Source organism: Labrus mixtus, chromosome 14 (genome assembly GCF_963584025.1).
Source record: "Labrus mixtus chromosome 14, fLabMix1.1, whole genome shotgun sequence".
In the NCBI taxonomy this organism is placed as follows: domain Eukaryota; kingdom Metazoa; phylum Chordata; class Actinopteri; order Labriformes; family Labridae; genus Labrus; species Labrus mixtus.
Window position 1 is genome coordinate 22,466,013 of NC_083625.1, and position 13,543 is coordinate 22,479,555.

General features: G+C 46.1%; 2 protein-coding genes across 13 annotated transcripts in view; one reads left to right on the plus strand and one right to left on the minus strand.

The window, feature by feature from the left end:
• ncor1 (nuclear receptor corepressor 1) overlaps window positions 1-13,543 on the minus strand; it is a 61,970-nt gene that overhangs the window by 20,578 nt on the left and 27,849 nt on the right. For 10 of the 12 annotated variants that reach the window (XM_061056200.1, XM_061056199.1, XM_061056198.1 and 7 more), the window contains exons 15-17: window positions 8,739-8,869; window positions 7,756-8,051; window positions 3,328-3,393 (exon numbers count right to left, since the gene is read on the minus strand). In XM_061056200.1, the coding sequence (XP_060912183.1) occupies window positions 3,328-3,393; window positions 7,756-8,051; window positions 8,739-8,869 (493 nt within the window). The remainder of the gene's footprint in view (window positions 1-3,327; window positions 3,394-7,755; window positions 8,052-8,738; window positions 8,870-13,543) is intronic. The other 2 variants (XM_061056190.1, XM_061056196.1) reach the window with 2 other exon arrangements.
• trpv1 (transient receptor potential cation channel, subfamily V, member 1) overlaps window positions 1-13,543 on the plus strand; it is a 127,076-nt gene that overhangs the window by 6,189 nt on the left and 107,344 nt on the right. The window lies entirely within an intron of this gene.

Below are 13,543 nucleotides of genomic sequence, written 5' to 3' on the forward strand. Positions count from 1 at the left end.
CTAAACATCTTACTGATTGGACCTTTAATGCGCAGCCATCTCAAACCTCAAACTTTAGACTTATGAAGGCTGCTAAAAATGTAGAAATCTACACACAGAAGGAGAGAGTCTGGTGGTTTACTCGGAGGTTCAGACAAATTTTATGAAGGTGCTCTTTGGTCGAAAAGAAGGCCCTGACTCTATCCACTGTCCTGTCTCTAAATAAAGGCAGAAAAATCCCCAAAATAAACATTTAAAAATATGGACAGGTGATGCAAAGTAATAAACTCTGAGTCAAGCGAGTAGCTCCTCAACCTCTCTATACATTTAGCATAGTCATGATGAGAAGGCTCGTTGACTAAGGCTTCTTTTCTTTTGATTCTGAGACCATTACAGCCTTTGTATAAGACAGATTGTAATAGTTATATGACCCCGAGTTAGCAGGAGTCCACTCTGAAGAGCAGCAGAGTCGATTCACCAACCTGTGAGTCCTTACTTAATGTGGATCAACTTTTAGATCTCATACGTCTAAAAGTACGGCTTCATGCTGCATCAGTGTAAAAAACTAAACTTCATGAAGCTGCTCCACTTTTTATCACCATCAGTGTTCATCGTTGCGCTGCTTTCCAAAGTGACGCTGCGCTCACGGGCTCCCTGTTGCTATGGTTTGCCGTCGGTATTCCCTCATCCTGATTAACGCTGAGCCGCACACACAATAAGCTTTGATGGTCTAACTAAACTTTGAAACTACTCTCCCAGGCGGCAGTGAACTGGAAGACTGCCATTTACCTTTGACATGAGGGCGTCTGTTCTCTAAATCCTCTAACCCCTGTGACCTCCCCCTCCCTCGCTCCCTCCCTCCCGCCCCGGCGCTGCTGAGATGAGGGATACTGGCAGCTTGACAAATCACCACGGAGCTAAACACAAAGCCCCATTACTGCTCCAGTTAAATGAGGGAACGAGGGCATTGGGACGACTCACAGTGACTCAAATCCTATCCAGTTACTCGCAGAGATGGCGGACAGAAATGTGTGATTTGTGACATCCAGTCGACACAGAGAGACCAAACTTTGTTTCAACCACGGTGGAATATTCACCCAGTTGCCAAAGAAATCTGCATGAAACACTCTGGCGTGTAGCTAGGTGTAACCCTGCAGAAACACCGCCTCACAAAGCCGAGGCACGTGGATGCTTACTTAACTGTCTTCAGATCAATTATTGCTCGCGTACATTCATCACATGGCAGATGACAGTGAATAGAAACAGTGTCTGCTTTTTCAATCAAAGAAAAAAAACACAGTGTTACTGTGTTTTTTCAGTGCACATACTGTTACAATCTACCCATTCATATCTTTCAGACGTCACTGACAGAAGTCTTTGACGGAGCGTTGCAGATATTTCCATCTCAGTGTTTAAAGTCTTGGTGTAGTAGATACGAACACTCCTCTAAGGTTTTATTCAACTGTCCAGATAAAGAGTCTGTTAAAAGGTCCAATCAGTGAGATGTGTAGTGAGTGAAATGATAAAGTGATCTTACTATATGATCAGACATTAAAGAAACATGTTATGTTGAAGTGCTGGTTTCTCTGACAACAATGCAGCAGTCAGTATGTCCTCCTTCTAACTTTAGATTCTGGTCCTGAATGCTCTGGATTTGTTTGGACCAGAGAAGGTAGGCGGTTTTAAGGCACCCCCGCACGGCCGTTTTGGACGCCCCTCGGTTTTCCAGATATGAGAGCAGTTATCAGGTCAACAGGTGTTGCAGCGATGGAAGCGGACAAGAGAAGTGGTTCAGATAGAAGTGATTGTACCCGACCTAAAAAGCCTCTGCATGTTTCTAATAAGCTCCACGAGCAGAAACGCTCCCTTCACCGACCAATCAAATTCAAGAAAGGGCGGGACTTCTGATATCAGCTTTGTCAACAACAATGGCGGAGGAGACGCTACGAGTCTGACTCGTCTTCTCGGGGCCGGGGAACAGTTTCCAGGTGTAGAGCTGCTGCTGATGTCATCGTCTTCTGTTTTTTTTTTGGTGAAGCAAATATTAAACACACAGAGCTAAAACACAACAGACTTTACCGAGGGAAGCAGGAGTTACCTTTCGTTACCTCGCAACAATGAGCGCTTGGAGGAAGTGCTCTGAAACGGAGGTAGTGGGCGCCAAAAACGCTGTCAGAGGCCGCTGAACGTCTGCAGCACTTTGAGTCCAAGACTAATTTGCCCGAGAGAATGATAGGGCATCACATGTTTTAGCAGTCTTCAGATGAAAAGAGGCACAAAGTCCAAGAAATGAAGTTCTGATTGAAATGTGAATTGCTCAGATTAAAGCCCATAAAAACTCATCCCTTTTTTCCCAGTATTTGTTTCATATCGCAGACGGAAAAAATATTGCAATGCCGGTTTTCTCCGTTATCGTTCAGCCTTAATGTACGTTGTGACAGGCTCGATCACACGTCTGTTAGCAGAGCGTTAGAGAATGTCTTCATTAATGAACAAAGCAAACAAAAAAAACTTTAAAGTTATGTCATGACTCGTTCTCTGAAATGTCTCTTCACCCAGCTCCTTTTCCCACCGTGAAAACTTGTGACGTCTAATCCCCGCATTAACACCGATCAACAGGTTACAATAATGACCCAGGCTCTGAGGTACCCCCCCTCCCCACCCCCAAGCCTTGGAGGGTAACTGCATGACCAGCCATGTGTGTCGGCATAGCATAAAAGTGATTTCTGAACGTGCCTCGTCATGTGACTGCAGGAGGTTGAGCAGATCTCCTTTAACTAATCCACCGATGTATGTAGCATGCAGGTCCAAATGCCTGAGGAGATCACAGCAGCAATGAGGGACACAAATCTCCGATACCTAACTGAGTTAGACTTAATAAATTCACATTAATCCCGTTATTTACTCCCCCGGGTCTGTAAGTCGTGGCACTCAGGGGCGCGAGTGCAAATACGGAGAAATCCGAGTAAAGAGGGCACGAGAGGGAAACTCGACTAACAGCAAACAAACTAACTTTGAGATTCTCTAGATGGCAAAGCTTTGAATGTGAATAATAGATGGGGGGGGGGGCTCTCTCACTTCACGGATTATAGGAGGCAGCGAAAAGAAGAAATGAATTCCTTGAAACCTGCACGGGGCTCTGACAGCGTCAAGCAAAGCAGCAGCACAAGCTTTCCATTTCACTGAGCGTGTGTACGTTCATGTGAGGAACAGGCAGGGCGAGGCAACATCACATAACCAGCAGAGGAAAAGAAAAAGGGGGTGGGGGAGAAGAGAAGAGCGTGAAAGCAGAAGAGGCAAAGAGAAAGAGAGATAAACCAGAAGGAGATTTTAAAATAAAAACTCTACCTTTTTTGGCAACCTCCATCTCCTCCTCGGTCCAGCGAGAAGTTTCTCCGGATTCACTAGCACCAGCTAAATCACACAGAAGAAAGACAGAGCCCCATCAGCACTGATAGCAAAGGAGAGAGAGGGAGATAGAGGGAGGGGGGGTGACGGACGCGGAGAGAGTGACAGTCCTCCCTTCAGCCGTCTGCTTCTCATGGCCACTAATCTAATAATCTGTTTACATTCAGGGGCTGCCGAAACCTGCTCCCTCACTTACACTCTAACTCTAGCTCGCTCTCTTCCTCCTCCTCTCTCTGTCTCTCTCTCTTCCCTTCCCCACAGCCCAGAACAAGCCCTCCCCCTCCTCTCTAATCCACACGGGGGAGGGCCTTGGTCAGCTGATGTAGCGCCAGACAGTGGAGGAGTTGAGAGCCCGGCCTCCCGCTTTGGGAAATGGCCTTGGATGGAGACAAATAGACAGATAGGACAGATAGAACAGCCAGCCAGCCCCCCCCCCCCCCACCCAAAAAAACCTCCCACCCCTTCTCCTGTGACACTACGAATCTCACTCACTCACTCACACACTCCTCCTCCTTGCCTCGGCTTGGCTACACAGCTCCACACCCCCCAACAAAATTCATAGAAGTGCACGGCTACTAGCGAGGAGGGGGGCTGAGTGAACTCTATCCCACTCTCCTCCATGGCACCCACCGACACTGTGTAAACATTTGGACTAATATAGTAGCAGATGTACCTTTGACATTAACAGGAGGCTGCCCCCCTCACCTCCCCTCCCACACACACAAACACACACACACACACAACCACCCACCTCGAGGATGAGGAGATCAATTCTCACTGTTTAGACGGCTCCTACCTGAAGGTTCCCCCGGTTACACAGCCCGCTACACTTAGTTAAACAAATGTCCACTAGACTGGGTTTCCTCTTCCTGTGGTAACAATCACATGTTCTCCTCGTGACAGTTAAGGCGCCTCTAGCGTGGTCATTAATCCCCATGAGCTATGAAAACAGACACGGTGTCCGCCTGCAGTGCGGCTTCTCACCTAATGACACACACACACACAAACACGCTAAGTACACTTTCCCCCGCGGCTTCAAACGAGATCAAGCGCTGTTTGCCCCCACTGAATCAGCAGCTTCCTAAAGCTGCCTGGCTCAGATCCAACTGGGCGAGACCGGCAGAGAGCCAGCTTACTTCTAAGAAGCCCCGTAGCAGCGGGGGTTACAACAGTGCAGGCAAACAGAAACCCACAATGTAGTCGCTGAGGGAGATTACGGTCGACACAGTCCTACGTAAAGCATGATACGAGCAGAGCAGGGCCAGAGAGGTCAGCGGGTTGAGAGGATGGAAGGACATGCTGCAGATGGTTAGTTAATCACATTATGGAGCAGACCTTGCATAACTCTGACTGTAGAGCGAGAGAGAGTGAGAGAGAGAGAGAGAGAGGGAGCAGGTGGCAGAGACACTGAATTAATGATACAGATTTAGCTCGGATACCTGAAAGAATGACAGGCTTCAAAGGTTGGGAGAGTCCAAGAGTGCGTGATTGATCGCCATGACAGCAGCTCTTATGGAGACGTGCGTTACCATGGTGATGCACCAACTTCAAGCAGCTTCCCATGCAAGCTTATTAATCGTTGACGAAAAAACTAAAGAAATATCCTAAAAATGTTTTTGTTAACTGAATCTAAAAAACAAGAACGAGGCTTTACAAAAAACAATTACTAACTGAATTGTTATTGTGTGTTTGTGTGCGTACAGGTTCTAAGGCACCCCCCGCACGGCCGTTTTGGAAGCCCCTCGGTTTGCCAGATATGAGAGCAGTTATCAGGTCAAACCAACAGGTGTTGCAGCGATGGAAGTGGGCAAGAGAACTGGTTCAGATAGAAGTGAGTCCACCACATGTCAACCTGTGTGAGCATGGACTCTAGAGAGGAGGGGGCGGGGGGGAGACAGCTCTCCCGTTTTAAACACTAGGGGTCAGAGTTACATATTGCTCCTTTAAGTGCCGCGTCTGTTTTTAACTTAATGATTTTGTTCTCTTTCTCGAACAAAAACGATCAAAAAAAATAGAAACTTGTTTCCAAAAGGTTTAAGGGTTAAAATGTTGGGTAAAGCTGTGGAGTGATTCATTGGGAGCACAATACAGCCTGGTTTCTACTCTCTGCAGCCGGAGACAAACAATTCATGAACCTCTTGGCATGAGGCCATGTGCACTCTGCCATTGTTCAGGGTCCATCAGGTCTGTCTGACCCCGACAGAGAACCGCCACAGAACAAGCTGCAAACTTGTCTTTAAATGTTCAGCATGTAGTTTCAGGGTTCAGCAAAAAAACAGATGAGGCAGAGACACTTAGGCAGAATACTCGTGGCTGGTTATCACATACCTGAGGCCGCCGAGCCGCTCTGCAGGAACGTAACCAAGGGGAGGAAGTTAACTACCCCCGGCCTTAACTAAAACTAATAAAAATTGAACGTACAAACAAGCACTGAAAACGAAAGCTAGAGTAAATACAAAAAAATTAAAACCTTGTTTCTTTGACAGTTTAATATTTGGTACCGCCGCCTGAAACTACTCGACTGACTCCCATCTTTCAGGCTTCAAAGAAACACAAATTAAAGCCAGCTTTATTTTGAAAGGTATGTTAGTCGAAGTGTCACAAATACAACTTGAACTCTGACCCCAGGACTGTCAGCGCTGAGAGTCGATTATTCACGACAGGTCTAAAAATATCTTTGAGCCGACTCTGACGTTTCAGAGGACGAATGAGATATGAGAGAAAGAGCCGTGTGTACATATGTATGAAGTTGTGTTCTGAGGTTAACTATTTTCAGCCGTATATATTTTGTTACGATGTCGGATATTCACGCTACATGTGGGCAAAGTCTTGTCAGTATGTGAACGTAAATGCGAGTAATGAAGAGTTCAGTCCACAGGCTGCTCTAATTGGCAGCTTTTATTCACCGTCTTCATTGAGCCTGACTGCTTATTTCCATAAAGTCTGTTCGCGCTGCGTTCCGTTGCGCCACAGCTTTGCTGAGCACGCCCTTCCCCACTGGGTCTGTTTCTGTAGTGCAGACATGAGCAGCTGTACTCACGGGTTCACAAGATCGCAGGATGTGCAAAACTCTGTGAGAGATCTGTTAATCAATCCCCATTTTGTAAAATACTAAATATCAATGCTACTACTTGCCTTGAAGCTAGCTAGCATGTTAGCATGATGTCGTTATTATGTGATATGCTGTTCGTAAAGTTTATTGTTCTTAATTGTTTTGTATTGATTTTCATTGGGTATATTTTTTGACATCTTCCTGCCCTGGGAGCACAGATGTTCATTAGCTTTATAGCTAACTCGCTTTATAGCTAACTCTGGCCGGACAGTAGTGTTGTGCATCGGCTGTCAAATAAACCAATACGCTTATCTTAACTAGCATCCAATGCTTTCGAACCCAGCGTGAATTTCCCCCCGTCTCTTAGGGCGCACTCACATTAGGCAATCCGTACCGTGTCTAAGCACGCTTCACCCCTAAAGTCCAGTTGGTTTGACTAGTGTGAGTGCTTCGATCTTTGCTCAAGCTCCATACACTTCCTTGGGCCTTCGGCAGGGTACAGTTCATGCACGAGCACAACCACGGGTACACAATGTGGACAGCTTTCAGTATGGAGAAATCCCGGAGTGTTCTGTCTGTATCTGACTAACATGACTCACAATAAGACACAAAGTCAGTAAAGTAGCTGTCTTGTTCTCTCTGTTGTTCTCTGATTTGAGGACTCTACCGCATGTCTATTTTATTTTTCTTAATTTCCGAGTCCGCCTGTATTTAAACTAATCACGCTTCATAATCACATAAAGCCATACGTGTGTTGTATTACAACGTTATGTACAAGAGGTAACCGTGTTCAGGCCCGGTTAGTGCTGGAGCAGTGTGAGTGCAGGCCGGCGGGGGGAATTGGGAGGCACGGTACAAGACAATCGTGCTTAAACTGGTGAGCGCACTCTTTTTTGTAAGGTTCTGTTTTGACAGGACAAAAGGACGGTCAGTTCATAACTCTGAACTCTGCTGGACATTTTATGGAGAATTCAACGTTGAACTGTAAACGATTCCTCCGTGAAAAGAACAAAAAGTCGTTTTAAATTAAATACTGTGACTTCCTAATAAAATGAATTATTGAGAGTCTTCCTGCAAACGTGTCATCTTCGGTTTCTAGTAGCATAAACAAAATAACAGCATTACAGCTCAGACGGCACGAGGAAGCTTTAGATACTCTCGTTCAGTGAATCTCTGAGGCAGACGTGTTCTTTACTTCACGTAATCTGTGATCAAATATCGTACGGTGTTATTTAAAAACTGCTGTGATAATAAGTTCCTGTGCTGTAAGAGGACATCATCCACAACCTCCCGAGAGCGTCCCAGAGAGTATTCACCTTTGTTAGCATCCATGGAAGCTAGTGGAGTCTGTGGTTTCACAGGCTCCTTCAAGGCCTTCTGTCCTGGATCCTGTTTGGGGAGCTGTGGAGGATCTGGCAGCGCAGGCTCAGGGGCAGCGGGAGGAGCTTCATCGGCCGCCACAGACGCAGCTTCATTGGCCATGGAGCGTGTGGTGATCCTTCCCTTACGGCGGCCCTGGCTGTTGGCAGTCTTCCTGCCACGCGGCGTGTTTTGCTCCTTCCCGTCCTCGTCCTCCCCGGCGTCACACTTGTCTTTGTCCTTGCCAATGTCCCTGTGGTTTGTGAGTGGGAAAACACAGATTTAGAGCCGGTGGAGGGAATATCTGCTCCCTTCTGACACAGCAATAACAGGCCCTCAGTTTGAGATCTGCTCTCCTCCATAATGAACACACGAGTAAAGAACGTTTCAATCTGTCTGCACTCAATCTGGACACGAGCTGGAAAAGTTTTCTCATCGATCTCCAGACATCGCTATCATCAAGCATCATTCTCAACACAATGTAAGAACTTTTGTGACTTAATTTCACCGTTTCTTTAAAGGAAGAATGTGCGAATCATGGTGCGTTCTAATTCATAACTTCTTCGTGTGAACGCAAGTGTAGGTTGCAGGTGTGCCGCTGGAAGAGAGCAGAGGCTTCAGTATGGAGGAGGTGTGGCCAAACAGCAGTTTGTTTTGGTTTCATGCAGGAGCTCGGGGACTACATCTACTGGCTGAAAAAGTTGAATATTCTTCCTTTAAGTCTCCCATTAAAATGAAAATATATATATTTTTAAAACACAGCCATATGCATTTGTCTCATTAGAAGAATGCAAAATATCATGGATGAAAAAATCTTACTACACGTCTGCTGGACTATCAAACGTTAGATATTCAATATTTGAGAAGATGAATTACCCCTGCAGGGTCTCATGAACCCGAGTTACGCCTGCGCAATCTACTACTGTCTCTAAACGTTTACCTGGAATCCTCCTTTTCATCTTTCTCTTCCTCGTCCTTCTTTTCCTCGTCCTCTTTTTTCTCAGACTTCTCAGATTTGTCCTCTTCGTTTTTGTCGTCTGACTTGTCTTCTTGTGAGGGCCGTGTGATCTGCTGGAAACAAAACCACAAGGATCAAAAGGTTACTCAGTCATTTCCTCTTGAGAGGTTAAAGAGGTACTGTAGCTTTAAGGGAAACTCAGCAGGAGTGTCAGGACAGTTGAGAGAGAGAGAGAGAGAGAGAAATGACATGCGCGGGAATAGGGAGCGGGAATTGCCCACTTGGCCACCAGCGCCCCCTGTATTACATTTTTAATATGTCATTAGAACCATCACAATCCGCCATTTGTCTATCCACAAAGACACGATACAGCAGCCTGATTCTACGTTTACTCTGACACAGAATCTACCCCCTACTGCATCAAACTTTACGTCTGCGCCGCCACCTGACTGTCACACGTACAGAATGTAAACTCCATCACCAGGAGGAAGAGAGTATGTTTACTGACGAGCTAATGTATCCGAGCAGCACATACAGCAACAGTACGGCAGCTTCCTTATGCAGAAGCCTTTGATGTAACAGCCAGTGTTTCCGTGTCGTGCCTGTCATGGTCGGCTCTGTCGTGCCGGCTGCCACCAAAAGACACGTCCCGTTACAACTCTAAAATTATGGATTTCTCTGGCTTTAGCTGTTTTCACATATGCACTCCGGATAATATCTAGATAATTACAGGTGGACCGCTCCGGAGATTCTCCCGACCTAGCCGTTCACATATGCTCCTCACAGCGGGGGACTATCCCTGTCAGAGGGGAGGGGGATCGGGGATTTCCTGAGGTAAGACGTGACGTAAATAAACAACGTGGAAGTAGCGGCTGAAGCAATAGAGTCCGGTACACGACGTTATAATGAGAATATTTGCCTTTATATCAATGCTACGTGTAATCCAATGGAATGACAACATCCACAAAAGAGAGGAGAACAACATACTGATGAACAGAAAACATAATGCAGCCGTTTAATTACGTGCACGGAGATCGTAGTGGTCGCATGCAGACACTTTAGGCAGTCAATATATAAACGTCATTCTCTTTCTATTGGCTGGAGTTGAAATCTCCGGAGTATATGCGGCCGCGTTCAGAAACTCCAGGACCACGCGAAAAATGCGGCTGTTTGCGTTCACACATAACCTAAATACCCTCTGGGTAGCCAAATCTCCGGAGTTTTTCAGGAGATTTCTGTATGTGTGAAAAGGGTTTCAGATAACTGTTGGAAATATTTAAGGCGCAAAATTTTTAAATTAATTTAGATGTTTTTGTGTAAAACTTTCACAAAATTCTACATATCACACCTTTAACTCCCCCCCTCATGGCTTCATAAAAACTCTTCCTGCTCCAGTTTTCCGGCACGCTATCAAAGAACGGACTTCTTCTTCTGGTGGTTTCACAGATCTTGAATTTGTCCCTGTGAGCCCAGAGGACCATCTAAAAGTGCACAACTGAATGTGGGCTACAACGGCCGGCCTAATTATTCAGTCTGGTTGCAGACGCACAAAGCCGGGTGATTTATACAGATATGTGTGTGTACCTTAGAGTCAGACTGATTATTGCCTCACTCCTTCAGGATAAACTAAAGAGGGGAAGAAGGAAGCCAGGAAGGAAGAGGACGTGGAAAACTGTAGAAGACGTTTAGGAGAGATAACGGCTCCCATAGTTTCCTTCATCCAAAGAGAAGTAAACAAAGTTTGCTGATCCTACTTTCACTCATCCCTAATTACAAAATGAAGAAACCTGGAGTGTAGCCAGTTCTCATGCCTCATTTACTGTCAGGACATCCCTCCATAGGACGGGCTTTGACCACGACGCTCCTTATGAACATTTTAAAACACAGCGTAGTTTGAAGATTTACACTAATGTGGATCAAAGACAATCAAGGAGGAGGAGGAAATGGTTTGCGTTCAGAGGAATACGACGTAGACGAGCGAGTGAAATCATTGTTTGAAAAGCTGAATTTCAATACAGTGATTGAGGACAGAGAAACATTCTTCATCATCACTGGCGGCGCGGTAACCACAGAAAGCTTCCTCCTGCCCCGCTCCATGAAAAGAGCTGTGCTGGAACAAGTCTGGCTATGCCAAGCCAAACATCCCATGCTGGTACCAGATGGAGCCAAGGAATGTGGCTCCTCTCAACGGTGAAGGCAACAGATACAGACTGAGGCAAAGGCCGAGAGGACAGGGGTACCAGGAAAAAAGGAAGAAACACACAGGGTTGTGGGGTCTGGATGCCATGAGGGACAGGAAGACGTGTTTTTCAGCTCCTCAAAAAGAGGCCGATAGCATCTGGTGGCTGTCCTGGCTCGCTCTTATAAAAAGAGACAGTGAGTGATCGGGGGGTTTGCCTTCGAGGAGTGGAGCGACATGGCGAGCTAAATCAAATGATCTGTATTTGGAAGAAGAGCGCATGTGATGCTATCTCATGTTTACCCCAGCACACAGGCTGTCATTCATAACCCTTAAAGTCACCGCACACCAATCTGAGAACGATTTTCACGGCTGACATTGCCGATTTGTAAAGACTCTTGATTTGTGACACTTTTTTTAAAGGTTTATTTTTGAGATGGGACAGAGACAGAAATCCTGGAGAGAGAGGGGAATGACGTGCAGGAAAGGAGCCACAGGCTGGATTTGAACCTGGGCCAGGACTGTAGCCTCCGTACATGGGGTGCACACACAAACCACAGTGCCACCAGCGCCCCCAAACCATTGCCACTTTTACATTTTGATGGACATTCTTTGACGTGAAGTCTTCAATAAAACTGAACTTTGAGAGAATCTAACCGCTGTGTCGTGACTGATTTCCTCAAGCTAGAAGGCGGGACATAACGTTTGAGTTGATCGTTCGCTTTGAGAGATTATTAATGCATCGAAAAATAGTCAACGCCCCTGAGTGCGTGCTGAGTCATCAGTAGAGACGCACAGATTGTGATAATTAGTACAGATTGCAGATCCTGATGTTTGTTTTTTGTGTCTTCTCTTGGCAGCAGACTCCCACAGCGCCGATATTTCCTCTCCTGTTTGACGATGAAAAACAAGTCAGAGTTTGTCCAACAGGTTGATGTCACCTCTTATCTGAATCAGCAGTCAGGTGAACTACACGCCAACATTTCATTGATATGCCAAAACAGATAAACAACGGCTACTGACATCTGCACGCCACCTCTATGATCTCTGTGCTCTAATGAACCTGCTGCATTATGTTTCCTGTTCTCCAGTATGTTCTTCTCCACTCTTTAGTTCAGATTGTGATTCTGTTCAACTACGGTTCATCACCTCCAGATTAGACTATTGCAACAGTCTCCTCTATGGTTCACCATCCAAAACACTCAAGAAACTTCAATACATTCAGAACTCCGCTGCTCGACTTCCCACACACTCCAGCACCCGAGATCACATCACCCCCGTTCTTCATGACCTCCACTGGCTCCCCATCCCCCAGCATATCCAGTTGAAACTCCTCATCATCACCTACAAAGCCCTCCACAACCTGGCTCCCCCCTACCAGTCTGAGCTCCTCCACCGACACACTCCCACCCGCACTCTCAGGTCTGCGGATGCAAACTTCCTGCCCCCCCCTGCAGGACCAACCTTCGGTCCTAGGGGGACAGGGCCTTCTCCATTGCAGCTCCCACCCTCTGGAACTCTCTCCCTAAAAACATCAGAGACTCCCCCACACTCACTTCCTACAAGAAATCCCTAAAAACTCACCTTTTCATCACCGCCTACAACCACTGACTCTCATCCTTTTCCCTCCACACTACTGTGTTGTATTGTTCTTTTAGTTTTTGCTTTGTTTTTTGTTGTTTCCTGTCAAAGCGTCTTTGAGTATTTAGAAAAGCGCTAAATAAATCTGATTTATTATTATTATAATTATAATAAATATTCTCATTATAGCGTTGTATAGAGGACTCTGTTGCTTCCTGCGTCGTTCTTTTTACATCACGCCTTACCTCAGTAGACCCCCCCCCACCCCCTCCTTGACAGGAGGGGGTGGGGGGGGTTTAGAGAGGAGGAAACAACTTCAGGAAACAACTTCAGGAAGTGCACACAAACAGCTTTAAGTCTGATCAGACACACAGGTGCTGACAGGAAGTGACCAGAGGCAGAGCTCAACATTGACAGCTGTTCTTGAGTTCCAATCAGTATAAAAACTGTCTTAAAATCGTTGTTATCAAACAAAACCATCGTCATCATCATCATCATAAAGGTCGTAGGTGTTCAGGAAATAAAAAAGAGTGTACGCTTGCTAAACCAAACTTCTAATGAAATATTCCTACTTTTAAAGCAATAACTGATGCACACACAGTCAACTATCACAGAAAAGGACATAACACCACGGTGTGTGTGTCGTGGGGATTTGCAGTGTGATAATGAACAGCGATGCGTGGATGAAACGTGGCGTTTAAACAGCTGAAAACACAGAGAAGGAAGTCAAAGACGAACCAAAACAAGTGCTACGAACTGTCCAAGGAATCCTCATCAAGGATACGCGTCATTGCACGGATCAAACTCTCCCCCTCTGTGGTTTGTTGACCCATATTTAGAGTATTGCATTCCAGAAGAGAAATAATCATTTGGAAGTGTGACGATCTATCAAACAGCATCACGATGCAGCTGCAGCAGCGTTCAGCTCGTCCAGGGACACCCTGCAGAGTCAGAGCTCAGCTGCAGAGAGGAGCACGTCAGACTCTGACTCCCGACTCGCTCCTGGCCTGTAGAAGTCTGTAGAGCA